The 15,911-nt window shown below is 31.6% G+C and overlaps 1 protein-coding gene across 1 annotated transcript in view; it reads left to right on the top strand.

The window, feature by feature from the left end:
* Positions 1-15,911, top strand: part of MIPOL1 (mirror-image polydactyly 1) — a 281,045-nt gene that overhangs the window by 21,411 nt on the left and 243,723 nt on the right. Inside the window, exons 3-4 of the mRNA XM_036271182.1 lie at positions 2,697-2,834; positions 3,459-3,537. Coding sequence (XP_036127075.1) covers positions 2,814-2,834; positions 3,459-3,537 — 100 coding nt within the window. The 5' untranslated portion in view covers positions 2,697-2,813. The remainder of the gene's footprint in view (positions 1-2,696; positions 2,835-3,458; positions 3,538-15,911) is intronic.

The raw sequence follows: 15,911 nt of genomic DNA, 5'->3' as shown, positions 1-15,911 counted from the left end.
AATAAAGAAAAAAAAACACAATTTGGAATGAGGTTAGGAATTTGTGATGGAGAAGATTTTAATTTAACAGATGTTAATCTAGTATGTTCTGTTTGTTATATTAAAGATTTTCTTTTTCTTTCTTAACATGGGTACTTTTTTTTCCAGCACAGCTTATAAATAAACAAATTTTAGTTGGAAATCAGTTTTACTTTGCTGTTTGAACCTGGTATATATCCATCATGGTAAAGCAATTAACTTATATTTTGTCTGTGTTTTTATAAGTTAGCATTTTGATTAAGAAGTCTAATTTACTTGATGTCTAGTATAAAATGACCCTGCCAGTTTTAATGTGAATATGTAATTTTTTACTGAAACAAGTTATCAATATCAAATCTTTAAGGTGAGTTTAAGAAAACGAATTGTTATTTTAGTAGACTTAATCCTTTGTCCTAAAATGAATAGAAGCGTAAAATATGTTGCATGTTTACAGAAATCTTTTATTCCTATTACAGTGGGTAGATACGTAAGTTATAATTAACTTGATTTATTAGAACATCTCATTTTTGTTTGACATTATGCCAATGTGCCATTAAATCTGTTTTTTAAAGATTTTTCCAGTTTAATGTCAGAATCCAAATTCATAAAGAGTTGGAAAAATGAGATGTCTGAGCTATAGGATTCACAGGGATTTCATACGAAGCCTATTTAATCAGGATAACACTGTTATTAATATTCATAGTGTCAGCTGGAACACAAATGACAGACTGTGGGGCCTAAAAATTTTACTTGGTGAATTTATTAAAAGTAGCTTAAAAAATTAATGGAATTTAAGTAAAGTTAGTGAATATGAAAATCTTGTGTTAGCACACAAAAAAATCTCTATTAGAATTTTCTTTAAGATCATTTTGCATTGATGTCTTTTGACAGATTTCATTGGTATTTAAAGAAGAAAGATGCACGGATGGTCATTTAAGAGGATTTAAACACAATGGCACATTAATTTTTACATGAATAATAAGTACTTTCCAAAAGCAATTAACTTACAGTGTACAAGATATGAATTGAAGAATAAGACAGTGACATCAAGGGCAAAGCAAGTGTGCTGTACATTTTAACTTAGTGGCAGGATTTTTTAATATTTTGATTTATTTTATTTGTATAGATTGCATAGTATATAACTTAGAATATGGTTTTAATACATTTGAAAGCATATTAGAAGGGCAATAATGCTCCCCCAAAAAAAGTATTGCTAGTGTTAAATATTATTCTCTGCAAGTATCATTTACATTTTTTTGTAGAAGCAAACATTTGTTGTATTATTGGTAATATTTGAGAATATGTCCAATATTGCAGAAAGTCTCAGGGATGATTCTGATTGGGTTTAGTGCTACAAATACATGTGTTAACAAGAGACTTATTGGTTATAGTGTAACTTAAATATAATAAGTAAGCTTCTTACAGTTTAGTGTGAGAAGTTAGTTAAGAACCATCTGAGTAGTATACAAGTACATTTGTTCTGTATTTTAGCCTAAGAAAGTAAAAAGTTGGGGGTGGCTTAAGTAAAACAGATGTATTTTATTTTTTGTAGTACCTGTTATTCTTTATGTTTTAAAATATGCTTATTATGACATTATGCCACTGTTATAGTTTTTATTTTTATTATTGAAGTTCATTAGAAACAATTAATTTTAGACCAGTATGTATAGTCACAATAATAGGTATTTTGTTTTATACTTTTCAGAGATTATTTTTTGTGTGAATTTTAGTACTTATAAAAGCATAGTTTAGTTATTATCAATAACAGTCTACTTAGGTTTCACCTGTGATAGAATATAGGCTTTGGAATGGCAGTTCAGATGGGTACTAGAAGTTTCACTTATAATCTGTCCAAATTACATGTGAATAATTTCGTTTTATTAGACATCTATGTAGGAATAGCCTGGTATGCTTTTGGGACTCATATTCAGAGTTTGGTTGGAAAAAGAATAATTATCAGAGTGTGGTGAAATTATCACTATATAATTCATACATTAAAATTTGTGTATAAAAGTGAAATCAAATTGATATATTGGCTATTATTTTTTCTAGTGGCTTCTTAAAAGTTAGGTTTTGGACTGATGACATATTCACTTATATGCCCAGCAGAGGGCAGCATTTTACTATGTCAGCCTCATGAAAGAATTAGCCCTGCTTAGACTGTCAATGTTTCTTGTAATTACTCCCAGTATATTTGTTGCTTGCTTATGAATTAACTTGCATTTATGGAACTAAATCATTCCAATCATTTAATTACACCTGAGGAGCTGAACTATAATTGCTTGCTTCCAACTAGGATCTGATATGGCTTGAGCAGTATTAATTTGGTGTTTACTTTTCTGAGTGCTAAAAGCATTAAAATGATTGTGCAATGGGATTACATTTTACTAATTGCTGGCATTCATTAGCTGGGTAAATGATGAGGAAGAGTGATTGTATATTACAGAGGGATAAAATTATGGTTTTAAATAGTATATTACTAAGCACATTAAGGCCTGTAAGACATGTTTTAAAATACTCCAGAGGTTATTAAAGACTGTATTTTCTACATGTCTTGCTATATGAATCTCTTATTAAAAGACTGCAATTATTATTAACCTTTTTGGGCAATATGTGGGGAAATGGCTTCATTGACTAGAACATATTTCTTTGATATTAATAACTTCCTATATTTTCAGCTAATCCAAAAGTAAATGAGGAACTTAGAAAAAGATTGCCAACTCCAGATCAACATATTTAGAGAAAATTGGAAAAGGAGAAGCTTGCTACAGCTTTATTTGAGGACTTTTTAAAGAATGCAGAGTTCTAGCTGTGAGGTAAATCTAATTTTATTCTCCTAAAAGCCTGCGCACGCGCACACTCACTCACACACGCGCACACACACACACACACACACACAACACTTGCAGAGTTTTTGTCATGTTTAGTATGAAATCAAATGTAAAAGAGAAATACTAATGATTCCACAAGTTAATGATAAACTTTATGTTTTTAAAAAAATATCAAAAAAGCATTTTTGCATGACTTTTACAAGTATAATGCATTTTATATAAAAATACACATTTTAAATCCAGATTAATAAATTTGAAATTTTTGGTGTAAAGTTTATGACAAATAGACTAGAAATTTTATTTTTGTTAAATTGTTGATGTTATAGTTGGAGAAGGCTTAAGTTAAATAAATTAAATGGTTCTCTAGCCAAAGGAGCAAGAATGTCTAAAAGCCTAACTGTATTTACTAAAATATAAGTGTAAAAGAAAGAACCTGTTTCTGAGAAAAGGGGTTTAATTTTATCTGTTGAAATTCACAGTTAATTGTCCCATTACAAGTGTTTTAGAAAATCATTTATCCTGTAAATTCTCGGTTAAACAAAGGTAAGGCTTAGGTGTGTTCTGATATATTGTTTTAAGTTTATTTATCTAGAGTTGGCTTTATTTTAGCTTCAAATCTTGGAGCAAAAACCAGAGACATTGCCAGAGCAAACAAGAACAGAAGTACAAATGGAGGACTGGTCAAAAGGTGAGGACTTTTAAGGTATTAATACCAAACCCCAGGTGTTACGCTCGCTCAAGGCACTGAATGAAGTGTGTTTGTTCTAACCAATGTATTAGAGGCAGACCAGCACACAGGCACAAGCACCCCCCCACACGCAAAGAAGGAAGCACACACAAAGAGACCCACGTACTGCAAAAGAGACACAAAGAATGACACACAGAGAAAGACATGCACACGCAAAGAAAGACAACACACACACACACACACACAGGAAGAGATATTGAGAGAAAAACAGGGAGACAGACACCTAGGTTGAGAAAGACACACAAGGTGGTAGAGACTGAGTGAATGACTGGGAGAGAGATGCATGAAGTACACTCAGAAAGGAGCACAAACAGAAAGAGAGGCAGAGCATTAGGGAGACCTACATTCAAATGGGGACACAGAGAAAGACACGCGTGTATAGATACACACACGAAGACACATGCATGCCCAGACTCAGAAACCAAAGAGAAACAGAGAAAGACAGAGACATACAATGAGAGACTGAAAGAAGACAATGAGAGAAAGAGGCAGAGGCATACACACAGACACACCCAGAAAGAGACACCCACAGACAGCTGGTGTCAGAGGGGGCCAGAGATGGAGACAGAAAAAGACACTCCAAGACAGAGACAAGGATAAAGAGAGAAAGATACACACATATTACAGGCAGAAGGAGAGAAGTCAGGGACAGAAACACAATCTGAAAGACAGACTGAGAGATGGACTGAAAGAGAGAGAGAGAGAGAAAGAAAAGGGCACAGCTGGCTATCTGGAGAGCAAGATAGGACCATAAAGAGAGAGGTAAAAAATGTTAGGTTTTTAATTGAGGTCTCTTACAGTAAAATGTTGCAAATCTGGAATCCTTAGGTAATGGATCATTCTGACTATAGTATCACATAACTAAAGGCTTAAACCTTATGCCCATCATTTTTATTTCCTCTAATTTTATAATTTAAAAATAGGATCATTACCAACACATTACACATCTCTCCTCTCCTTTCCCAACAGGCTCCTTTTTCACTATATACCAACTATTACCTTTTTCAGAAGGTTAAAGGCCATTTGGGGGGTAGTTCTGTCATCATTGTACTAAATAAGTTAATAGCTACACATTCTTTTCAGAATAGAATGATGCTGCTTTCTGAGTATCCCTTGCTCGGATTTCTACATTTGGTTTTGATTTACATACTGTTACAAAGTTTCTTGTTGTCTCTGCCTATCATTAGCAACTTTTCTCTTCTTACTTGTGATTTTAGGCTGCTTGTTATGAGTATAGAATCCAAATAACTGAATTGTGTATAAAGTAATACCAAGTAAGGTAATTAAAGGTTTTTAATACAAAGTTAAATGTTTTAGTGTATAGACTTTGTGACACTTAATTCTGGTCTACTCTCTTCATATTCAAATTTGTGTTACGTATACATAGGTGTGAACCTGAGAAGTAATTTGTTATAGCGGTTTTTATTCATTTATGCAAATAAACAAGCAAACAGTCTTCTTTTGAAGAGCTCAAAGCAGTTTTATTCAATTTATGTACAAAGTAAGAAAAGAGAAAGTAAATAGTGATGCCCCTGCTACTTATGTTCCTTATTCAGAGGTCACATTACTGTGAAAAGTCATGTTGTGCAAATTATAGACAAATGGATCTTTAAGCCAAAGGAATTATTTTTAATATATCTAAAGAGCTAGAGGCTGTGGAGGAAATTTTTCTCATACATGTAGAATAAGCAGGAAAGATGCAGAGGAAGGGAGCTGCTGAAGTTCTAGTACGCTTATGAAAGTGAAGGTTCTAGGGTGGAGACTGCAAGTCTGCAGGAAACACCACAGTCTGTGTGACCAAGACAGCATTGAGGCATTTGCATTTTTACAGGCATGTTTTTGACATTGCAAATAGGAATAAGACACTTACATATTATAAAGGTCCTGTTAATGAAATCTTATTAAGAAATGAAATTAAACAGGTAAATGTAGTATCTTTTGAGTTTAGCGATAACTGCTTTGTTTAAACCAGTGATGTCTATATGATCATTTCCTTGATATCACGGGGTCATGGCATTTATCATAAAGCACAAATTGCTTCAAAACTCTCTTACATAAATGTTCATAGATTAGTCTTGTAAATAGTTATTTCATTTAATGTTATTTTATTTTTATTAATTAAGGTAATTAAAGACTTGTATTACACAGATTTGTTTGTGTGTCTTCTTACAAATGTCATTATAAAAAGTGCTAAAGTGGTTCTTCTTTTCCTAGCTTTATTGTAGAACCATTGCTGAATATTTTAAGTCAAAGACTTTGATGAGGTACATGATTTTAATAGATGTAATGATTTACATTTTTGTCTGTTTTTGTCATATAGGTAGTTTGGAAAATGTAAAGCTGAGGTTGGTAGGTAGGATGGATGAAGACCTTTACAAAATGTGTCCAGGTTTCTTTAAGTAGTTAAAAAAACAAACCTTAATGAATGAAATTTTCAGCTGATGGAAGCAATATATGAGTGAAGAAATGTGTGTTGCCAAATGAGCGTTAGTAACATATTCTGGATTCTTAAGAAGTAGATGATGTTTTGCCCTTGCATGAAAACTTTTTCAAGATTCTTTTTTACCCTGCTCCTTAAGAAAAAAAAAAGAAGAAATGTCATAATCAAAGTATGTATGTAAATTCAGCCTTCAGAAAGAATGATTTGTTATGTGATTGGTTGTTTAGTCCTTTTAACGCATGTGCTTATTACTTATTTAACTGCATAAGAAGAAAAGGAGGTCAGAAATCTCCTATGAGTAATTAACTGAAATAATATTTTAAAAATTCTGGATATTTTTAATATGAATTTTTGTAGTTTTCATTAAATTAGCAGAAACATAGTTTAGCTATTTTATAGTACACTGCAGCCCATTGGAAATAGCTTACATATTATTTGTGAATAAACCTGTAGGCCATAAGTATACATACCTAGAGTAATATAATAAAAATGAGGTCTGGATGCCAGTGAAATTTAGAATATTGTAAAACATATTTGAGTTTAGAACCTTTAGGGGTCAGTGTTCCCTAAGAAAGGTTAAAAAAGGTTACTGTGCCTACCCAAATTTAATATGAAATCTGTTCAATTTTAAATATTTCTTTTCCAGTTGATGGCAAGAATCACAGCTTGAGGAAGCTTTAGACAAACACCTTTCAATATTATGGTTTCTTCAATATTGCTTTTAGGTTTATTATTTTAGGAAATTATATTTAATATGTATTTATGTAGAGAGTAGTTATTTTCACTTAGGCATTATCTCACTTTAAATATAAATTGTTTTAAAACTATTTTCTGTTAAGCTTGATGGAGTCATTATATTCATTTGAAATTTGAGATGAAAAACTACTTCTAGAACTGCTTATGTTAATTGAGTCTTCTTTACATGTAGTTTATTGGAGGCTAGCAAATATTTTAAATATCTTATCCTCTTGAATTTAGGTAAAAAAAACAAATGTCCTCTTTATTTTAGAATTGAACTAGCAATCACCTTTGTGGCCATGATTGTTATGGTTTCTCTACCAAACAAAATAAATAACTATGACTAAAACCTAGCAAAAGGTAATTTGTAAGTGGTTTATTAGTTTCTTGAGTCAGAATGCGATTTATTTTTGCTTGGCATTTGGAACCTGTGTGCATCCATCAGTCTCTTTTATGATTGGCTCATTTATCTTTCTGTCTTTACACAAAGTGTATATTCTTTTTACCTTCTGTGCACCTGTTGTACTGTAATTGAATTATATCTAAAACTATTGCATGACTTGTCAGCATTCTGTAAAAGTAGACATCTATAGAAAAATGTCTAGGATGCTTTTAAGTGTCTTTGATCATTTTGACTAAAATATTATAGAATCTCATATCATTTAATAAATATTTTATTTTAAAGCAGAGGGGAAAGAAGTGGCAAGTTCCATAGAATAGACATCTATTTCTACCAACAAGACTGTTGGTAGAAAAAAAGTGATTTCCTAGGCATCATGAAATTCAAGGTTTTGCAAATATCTATATAATTAATTGTTTTGTGTTAATAACAGGACTTGAATTATATTTAATAATTGGCTTTCTAGTAAATAATGGTGTATTTTTCCTAAATAAGTAATGTGATTTGCTTTTGTTGTTTTAAAGCAGAAGGTAAATTACACTGGAGAACCAATACATTTAGTAATTTCACTGGAATGTTATAGTATAAAGAACACAGGTTTGGAGCTAGATAGGCTGGGTTTTAGTTTTGTTAATATTACACTTATCTTACCTGGACTTGGCTACAAGTTTCATACTTATTTTGAAGCCTGAATATTTTGTGCATGGAAGAGGAGAAAATTCCTTTAGGACTGTTTTGAAGATTAAAGATTGTATATGTAAAAGCCCTACTACAATACCTGAAACAGGAAATGAGTTTATTTAGTATGTATTTCATATACCAGAGTGATTATTTTCAGTAGTGTGGTAGTAATGGTTTTTACAGATAGAAACAAAAAAAAGCTTGTTGACATATTTTACACAGCCTAAATAAATGGTGGTGGTGGTGGTTATTGTATTCCATTCAGTTGTGAAAATACACATATAAAAAAAAGTTGTAAAAGTATTAGGAAACATAAATAAAAATTTGAAATTATTATTATTAGTTTTATAAGAAACTTCAAATATGATGTTCACACAATATTATTAGAAACTTGACTTTTTTCCAAAGTGGTATAACTTATATTTAGTGTATATATATTTGATAGAACAGTATAAAATCAGTAATATTCATTTAGGGTAAAATCTAATTTTGTCTGTATTGGGATCCCAATTGCAATAAAAAATCTTCAGACTATTGGCATCATACAATGTGCTTTTTCCTTTTGACAAGTATGAATTTAAGAATGCATTTTTTATTTTCTATATGCCATAGAGGGGTTAAAAAAGAACACTTCTGAGGTCTGATTAAATTTATTATTCATCTTCATGATACCTAACTTAATCGAGTGCTGGTAGCTTCTTACACATGACCGTCTAGAATATTTGAGAAAGTGGTTTTAGGACTACTGGCAGCTGGCCAGCAAGGCTTGACTTATTTCCAGAGGAAATGTCAAGGCAACTCTTAAAAGAGTGACTGAGGTTATACTATTATTTAAAAAATCATCTTATATTAAATAAGTTTATTAAAGTAAATGGGATTCTGGGTGTCTTTATTTTTAAACTTAATATGAGTGATACTGTTACTACTCTTGGCCTCGATAGGAAAGGGGAATGCAAAAAAATATTTACAAGGGCAACTTAGTTTTCTAACTGGTTATAAAGTTTGTTATGAACTGTATTTTGAGATTCATCATTTCTGATACAAATAATTCACATTTGTTAATTTATGCCCCAAATTATACATTTTGGAAGTTTTCTAAGTAGACTTTATTTGTAGAGCAGTTTTAGGTTCACAGCAAAATTAAGCAAAAGGGAGAGTTCTCATTATACACCCTACTCCTTAACCCTACATCCGCGCAACCTCCCCTGCTAGCAACGCCTCCCAGTACAGTGGGACATTTGCTCCCATTGATGAACCTACCCATACATTCTTAATAAGGGAAATGTTTGTGAGATGATAGGAATCTTTATTTCTTTTTACTAAATTTAGAGTGTTTTAGATCAGGTAAGTCTATACTCTTCATGTAGAATTCTTACTGTACCTTTGGTGCTTCACTTTATAAAAATAATGATCGCTAAGAAGAATAAGCATGAAAAATGGTAAATTTCTTACTTGAACAGAACTACTTCTCCCCCATTTTTATACTGTTGATGCAATCTTCTCTTTGTACAACTTGTGGCTATTTCTTTGATTTACAGAAATCCAACTCTACTTTTATTATACAAGCTCTTTCAAATGTATTTGTGGCCAAGAAAATATGATTATGTGTTTTTTCTTTTTGAAATGCAAAAGCTACTTGAATTTTTAAAAAACATTTTCTTTGTCTTAAATTCTTCGTCCTTAAGATTCTGAGCTCTCAACGGCCTCATTCATTTCTGGTTATGGCTCTTTCATGCCCGAGCACTTCCTGGAACACACACTTACAGTACAGATCTTAATATAATATTTAATCTTTAATTTTCTATAAATTAGAATTTCAGTTTATCATATTTAAGATGATTGTTATGCTCTTCATAGTGACAATATTTGTCATCTTTAGTATGATTACAATAAGCTCTGAGTGTACATTGGCATTTTGTTGATTTTGTAGATCTAAATCAATATACATTGGTGCATAAACTGAATTTATGGCCATTCACACAGTTGGTCCAAGTTGACTGGCTGTGGAGTAGGATTGACATGACGTGACTACATTTACTGCATTTACTCACTACTTTTGGTTATAAATAAATTTGATAGTTGAATAAAATACTTTGGAAGAGTTACCAAATACTCCATTTGTGTGTGTGTGTGTGTGTGTGTGTGTTTTAATCAAAACTTATGTAGGACATTATTTTAATCTTTTTGGGAGAAATTTGAGATACAGTTTTTCTTTGTTTTGCCTTTCGTGTGCTTATTTTTCTCTTGGGGAGTATGAAAAAGCAAACAGAACAATTCAGACTACAAAATTTTGAAATTGGTTGTATAGATTATTTCGTAGTCTAAATGATTGAATTAAAATACTCTAATTTGTAGCTTTAGGGTAAAATTGATAATCCTTTGGTAAATGATAAAACTGTGCTGACGCTGTATGGTAAAAAGTAATGATTTTAGAAAATTCTATTTTGATTTTGATTTTTTGAGTGATTCTTGCCTTCACATAAGTGAAACTTTTTGCTATTTTAAATTCAGGATGCTAGTGGGTGAAAAGTTAAAAGTAATCAGTTCCTATTGATAAAATTATACTTTAGAGATAATGAATGTGTTTGTTTTTGCAAATATAATATTTTTAAAATTAAATGCTCCTCCTCAATAGTTTCACTGGCTGTACCTGAGGTAATTAGATGTGTTCTACAGCACAGTCATACTTACTGATTTTGAGCATTTTTAGTGTAGAAATATAATCAAAGTTAAGCACAAGATATTCTTATTTCCTTCTTCAATTAATGTCCTGTTTTTTATTTCTATTTTATTCCCAGTGTTCAAGATTTTCAGACTAATGTGATTCCTAACATATTGGGATAGGTAGGGTTTATTCAGCATTAGTTAGCTTGAACCAGCACGTGTATTGGAGGAAATATGATAGGAATGACAGAACAAATATATAGTCCTTAAGGATGCAGGCTTTGATATAAATTCTGACATCTGAATATGGAGTATAGAGTATTCAGTATCCTTTCCACAGAGTAATGTAAAGAATTTTAAATTTGAATAAATTTTTATTTTAAGCAGATTTGATGGTTTTTGAATCTTTATAAAAAAACCAAATGTTGCAAAATTGGGAGTCACTGAAGCCTTTTTACTCAATTGCTTTTAAGAGTTTAAAGTTAAAAAAACCTAATAATTTCAGTTCAGCAAATCTGATTAATTCCTTTCAGAAACCTTTATTGCCTATATTTTATAATCAACCAGTGTAGAGTTTAAGACCAGGACAAGGCTGCATTAGTCCAGGTGAGAAGGGCAAAGACAAAACAAAATTTTTTATTAAAAAAGCAGCCCTGGATCTCCCGAGAATATAGTAGAGACCAACATCAGAGACCTCTCTGCATTTTGAATAGACCAATTGCTCTCTAAGATGTTCTATGTTGGTCTTTTATTACCTTTTTCTTTTTTTAAAGTCTCCGCCCTTCTGTGGAGTCAATTGAAATAAACACATTACTAAAAATACAAATTTACTTTTCTCAGGCCTTTCTTTGTGTCAGGTATTTAATGCTTTTTAAAAAAGTTAAAAATGCTAACTCCAACAAGGAGCTGATGATGCTATTGGGTAACTGACAAACATGACACTAGTATAGTAGGGACAATTGATTAATGAAATGCGAGTCTCCACCTTTTCTTTTATGCTTCTGTTTTGTTTTGTGTGTTTTTTTTTTTTTTCCTGGAGAGAAACAGTGAATTTGAATAAAACATACATCATTTGCATAGAAAGTTATGTAATGATGCCATATAGAGTATAATGATTTCCTAAAACCTTGTATTTAAAGTAACTGGAATTACAATGAGAGATAAACAGAATATTTACCCATCCCTTATGAGCTGCTGCTGATATGTAAATTTATTCTTCTACTTTGCACAAATATACTTTTGAGCTACTGCTTAAACACTTTGAGGTCCTTAGTCAAACAGTTTTAATGATGCCTCCAATATTGTGAAAGTGTGACATTTGATGAATGTCTCATATAGTTTTGATATCTGGGCACATGTCAACAACAACAAAAAATGAACATTGGTTTGTCATGCAACACCTAGATAATTTATAATTTTACTGTTTATATCCATCTTGACATTTTTTATCTGCCAAAGGCAGGTTTCATTTGGAATCTTAATCTGAGATTTATTTGGTGGATCTGGAAATCATAGCTAGGGTTCCCACAGGAAATGGTCCATCTACCAACAGATTAAATGGCAGTCCTGCAGTTGTTAGGGGAGCTCTGCATTTAACACACATGCATACTCATTCAGACAGCACTGTGGAGAAAAATTAAAGTAGTAACCCAGGTTTAGGAACAATGTAGCTAAAAAGTCCCATATTTGCTGAATGACAAAGGGTTATATAGCAGCATTTCATTTTATTATTCGTGCTTGAATTTCTTGTTTGCTCTGTTGAGTCTGCTGACGAATACTAATAAATGCCTGCAACAATCCAGACGAGAGATGCCTGGCAACAAAGCTATGCGGTGGACCTCCCTGATCTTCTCCAGTTCACAACCTGACCTTTTGAAAAATTGGCTGGGCTAAGCTGCAGAATTTGGGTGTAATGGTTATTGTTAACTCCAGCTTTAGGATTTATTAATTTGTGTGATCAAGACTTACCTATACTTCAAAGTTTCAAAAGACCAAACACAATCATCCATCCATTAGAACTAACATTGTGTTTCAGTGATTTCCACTTAGTATCTGACTGGTGATTCTTCTGTTTTGTTTTCAGAATCTAAAAATGCTCTTAAACTAAATGAAGGCCACATATAAAGAGAACCTTTCTTTTTCTTTATACTTGTTACTGGAAAAGTTGCCTTCTATAAATGATTTATGAAATTGTTGAATACATGAACAGTCAATGCGTGTTCATACTTAAAGTATATACAGTTATGAAACCTATTTTACTTGAAGTGGTAGAAATTTAAAATTCACCTAGTTCATTTATATTTTTAATTGCTTTATACAAATTATTCTTACAGTAAGAAAAATTGAGAAAGACTGAAAAGGTTAGGAATATGTAGTAAATAGCCAAATAGTTCATATTACTAGAGGACAAAAAGAATAAAGATAGGATACTGTTCACAATCATTTCAGCCTAAATAATATTTGTCATAGTTAAACAGGGTGATAAAAGTTTCACAAAGCTTTATTTTGTGTGATATGTTCATAAGTTAATTAGGTAGCCTAAGCTGTAGGAGATTATAGTGTTATACTGTGTTCATGGCCTTCTATAAGGAAGGAGTTAAAATTTAAAAACTGGAACCTTATGACAAAACTTAGTTTTTACACAGAAGTCTGACCTTTTCCCCCCTGTAGAATGAATATTGATGTGTTCATGATTATTTGAGACTTGCTGAAACAAACAAAAACTTTAAAAATTGTGGTGCAGTGATACTATTTTAAATAGCTTTTTTTTTACGATAAAACAAGTAGCAAAATTTTATTAATATTCCTGACTAACCAGTGTAGAACTTGTAACATGATATACTAAGTCATTGAATTGTCTTAATCGAAGATGAAATAACTCATCACCACTTCATTTTGACATGTTTATCAAGAGATACAACCATGTATAAGAATATAAAGGATGTAGTTTATTTTGAATGTCTAACCCTCATGTCCAAGTGATTAAATTATGTGATATTGACAGGTTTCATGATTTTCCAGTTTTATAAACCTTTATAAAATCTTATTTCAGTATCTTACTGCTACGTCTAGTCTTTCTTCCCCATTTCCCCATATGTTTCTCTCTCTCTCTCTCTATATATATATATATACACACCTTATCTCTAAAATATACCTTATTAGAACTATGTAAGACTCTGTATCTGTTCTTTCCAATATGGTAGCTAATGGCTACATATAGCTTCCAGCATTTGAAATGTGTTCAATCAATATGGAGACTTAAAATGAAAGTTATAGTTCTTTTTTTTCTTCTTCTTCTGGCTGTTCAAACCAAAAAACTAAAATTAAATTAAAAATTAAAAATCCCCTGATAGAATATACAGTATCCAAGTAACATGTTGCATTTTTTTAAGGCAAGGATCCAAAAGTTGCCTAATTTCCTATGACTCCTAAATTAGAATCTGTGAATGATAAGCACCTGTGATCTACTAGCTATAATTCTTGTTATATCTAATATCATGTGCCAATATAGTAAGTGCTCAAATTATGTTACAGAATTATGCTATTTATAGTTTTTATTTTCCTGGGATTGAATTTACAGAATTATACTATTAATTTTATTTCTATGGGATTGAATTTTCTTTCAGGATTTTTGCCAATGTCAGGATTTCTAAATTTTGAAGTCCTATTATTTCTGTAATTTATTAGTTTTATATTCTGATACAAACTTTATTAAACCACTATCAATTACAAGTTTTGAATTCATGATTTCTATTTATTATCTTTCGTTGAATGAGATAGCATTTTACTTTCCATGTACATGTCTTCTGATATTTTAATAAGAAATTATTTTTTATATCTTTTTTCTTATATTTTAATAAGTAAATATTTTGCTTTCAGCAAAATGTTTTCACAGATAATAGCTAACATTTATTGAGTGTGAATTCTGTGCTGACACTTTTCTAAGAGATTATATAATTTAAATAATTTAATTCTCACAACCTTTTGAACTGGTTGCTATTATGTAGTTTTTATTGATAGAGAAGTTGATGAGAGTTAAGTAATTTGCTAAAAGCCATGCAACTATGGGGTAGAGCAAGAATTAAAACCCTGAGGTCCATCTTAAGAACTCATGCACTGTGGTTCTTGGAAAATCTAAATACACCAGCGTTCTAGTTGGAAGGTCTGAACATTTCTCTTGTACACTCTTATATTAGGTAGGACCACTGTGATATTGCAGACGTTTCTGATGTCTTTTCCTTTTACATTTCAGGGGGAAAACCCATATATGCAAATATTTAAAGCAAAATCTGCTTCCCCCAAACAAGGAAACAAATAGAACTATTTAGTAGAGGAAATAAGTAGTATTTGTACACACACACAATATATAACCTACATTTAACTTTAGGAATTGGTAGAAGTTATTTGGAACCTCTGACTGATAATGTTGTTTTTATATTGTTGAAACTGCTATTTATTTAGAGCAATCTTTAACCACTGAGAAAAAGACAACATCTTTTGTTTAAAATATGGAACTACTGTAGTAATCCCATTATTACATCAAATTTACACCTATTTAATAGTAAAAATATTTTAGATCATTTTGATATTTTACATAATGTGGTGATAGATAATATACAAAAGACCCTATAAACATGGGGTTTTTATTTTTATATTTATGAAATGAGATGCTATAGTATAAGTAATAACCTTTCAAAATTAAAGTTTTAAGGAAGTGGTGACCAGTTGCATCAGCAAGTGTCAGAAAGCACACTAACAAATTGCCTTGTTTATGCTTCATTTTAGACACGAATCTCCCTGAGTAGCACCTGCATCTGAAGGAGCTGGTGATCTGTTCATTTGAATGTACTTGCCCATAGTACCTCTATTCCCCTTTCTCTTTTTTGCCAGTGAGCTCTCCAGTAGCTGGGATGTTGCTATTCTGAGTAACCCCAGTAGATCCCTAGAGACGACTCTAGCTCAACCACTCTGAAGAAACAGCTCTGTAAACAACATTGACCCCCCTGGGGACCATCAAATCCGTTTACACAGATACCAGTTGTCACAAACTATTTACAAAGCCAGACGGAACAGAATTTCCCAGCCTCTAAGAATCCCTATTTGATTCTAGACACCTCCTCATTTCTGTGTAGTAGTTGTGAAATAAGTTACTTTTGGCCATGAATCATGATTTCTTGTGTAGCATCAATTCAACTGAGTATATAATACACTGACTAATATATAATTGTCTGGGAATTGAACTAAAAGGGGATCCTAAAGCTTTCTTTACTAAAATAGGAAATGGTAAAATACTGTTAATTTTCTAGACTAAGAAATTGAGAATTTAATAACAAAGCTAGCTTTGAGATAGTTGGCAATACTGATACTTCAGAAGTAGGGAGAATTTGTTAG

The sequence above is a fragment of the Molossus molossus genome, unplaced genomic scaffold (assembly GCF_014108415.1).
Source record: "Molossus molossus isolate mMolMol1 unplaced genomic scaffold, mMolMol1.p scaffold_m16_p_1, whole genome shotgun sequence".
Lineage (NCBI taxonomy): Eukaryota > Metazoa > Chordata > Mammalia > Chiroptera > Molossidae > Molossus > Molossus molossus.
This window is presented reverse-complemented; position numbering and strand designations above follow the sequence as displayed.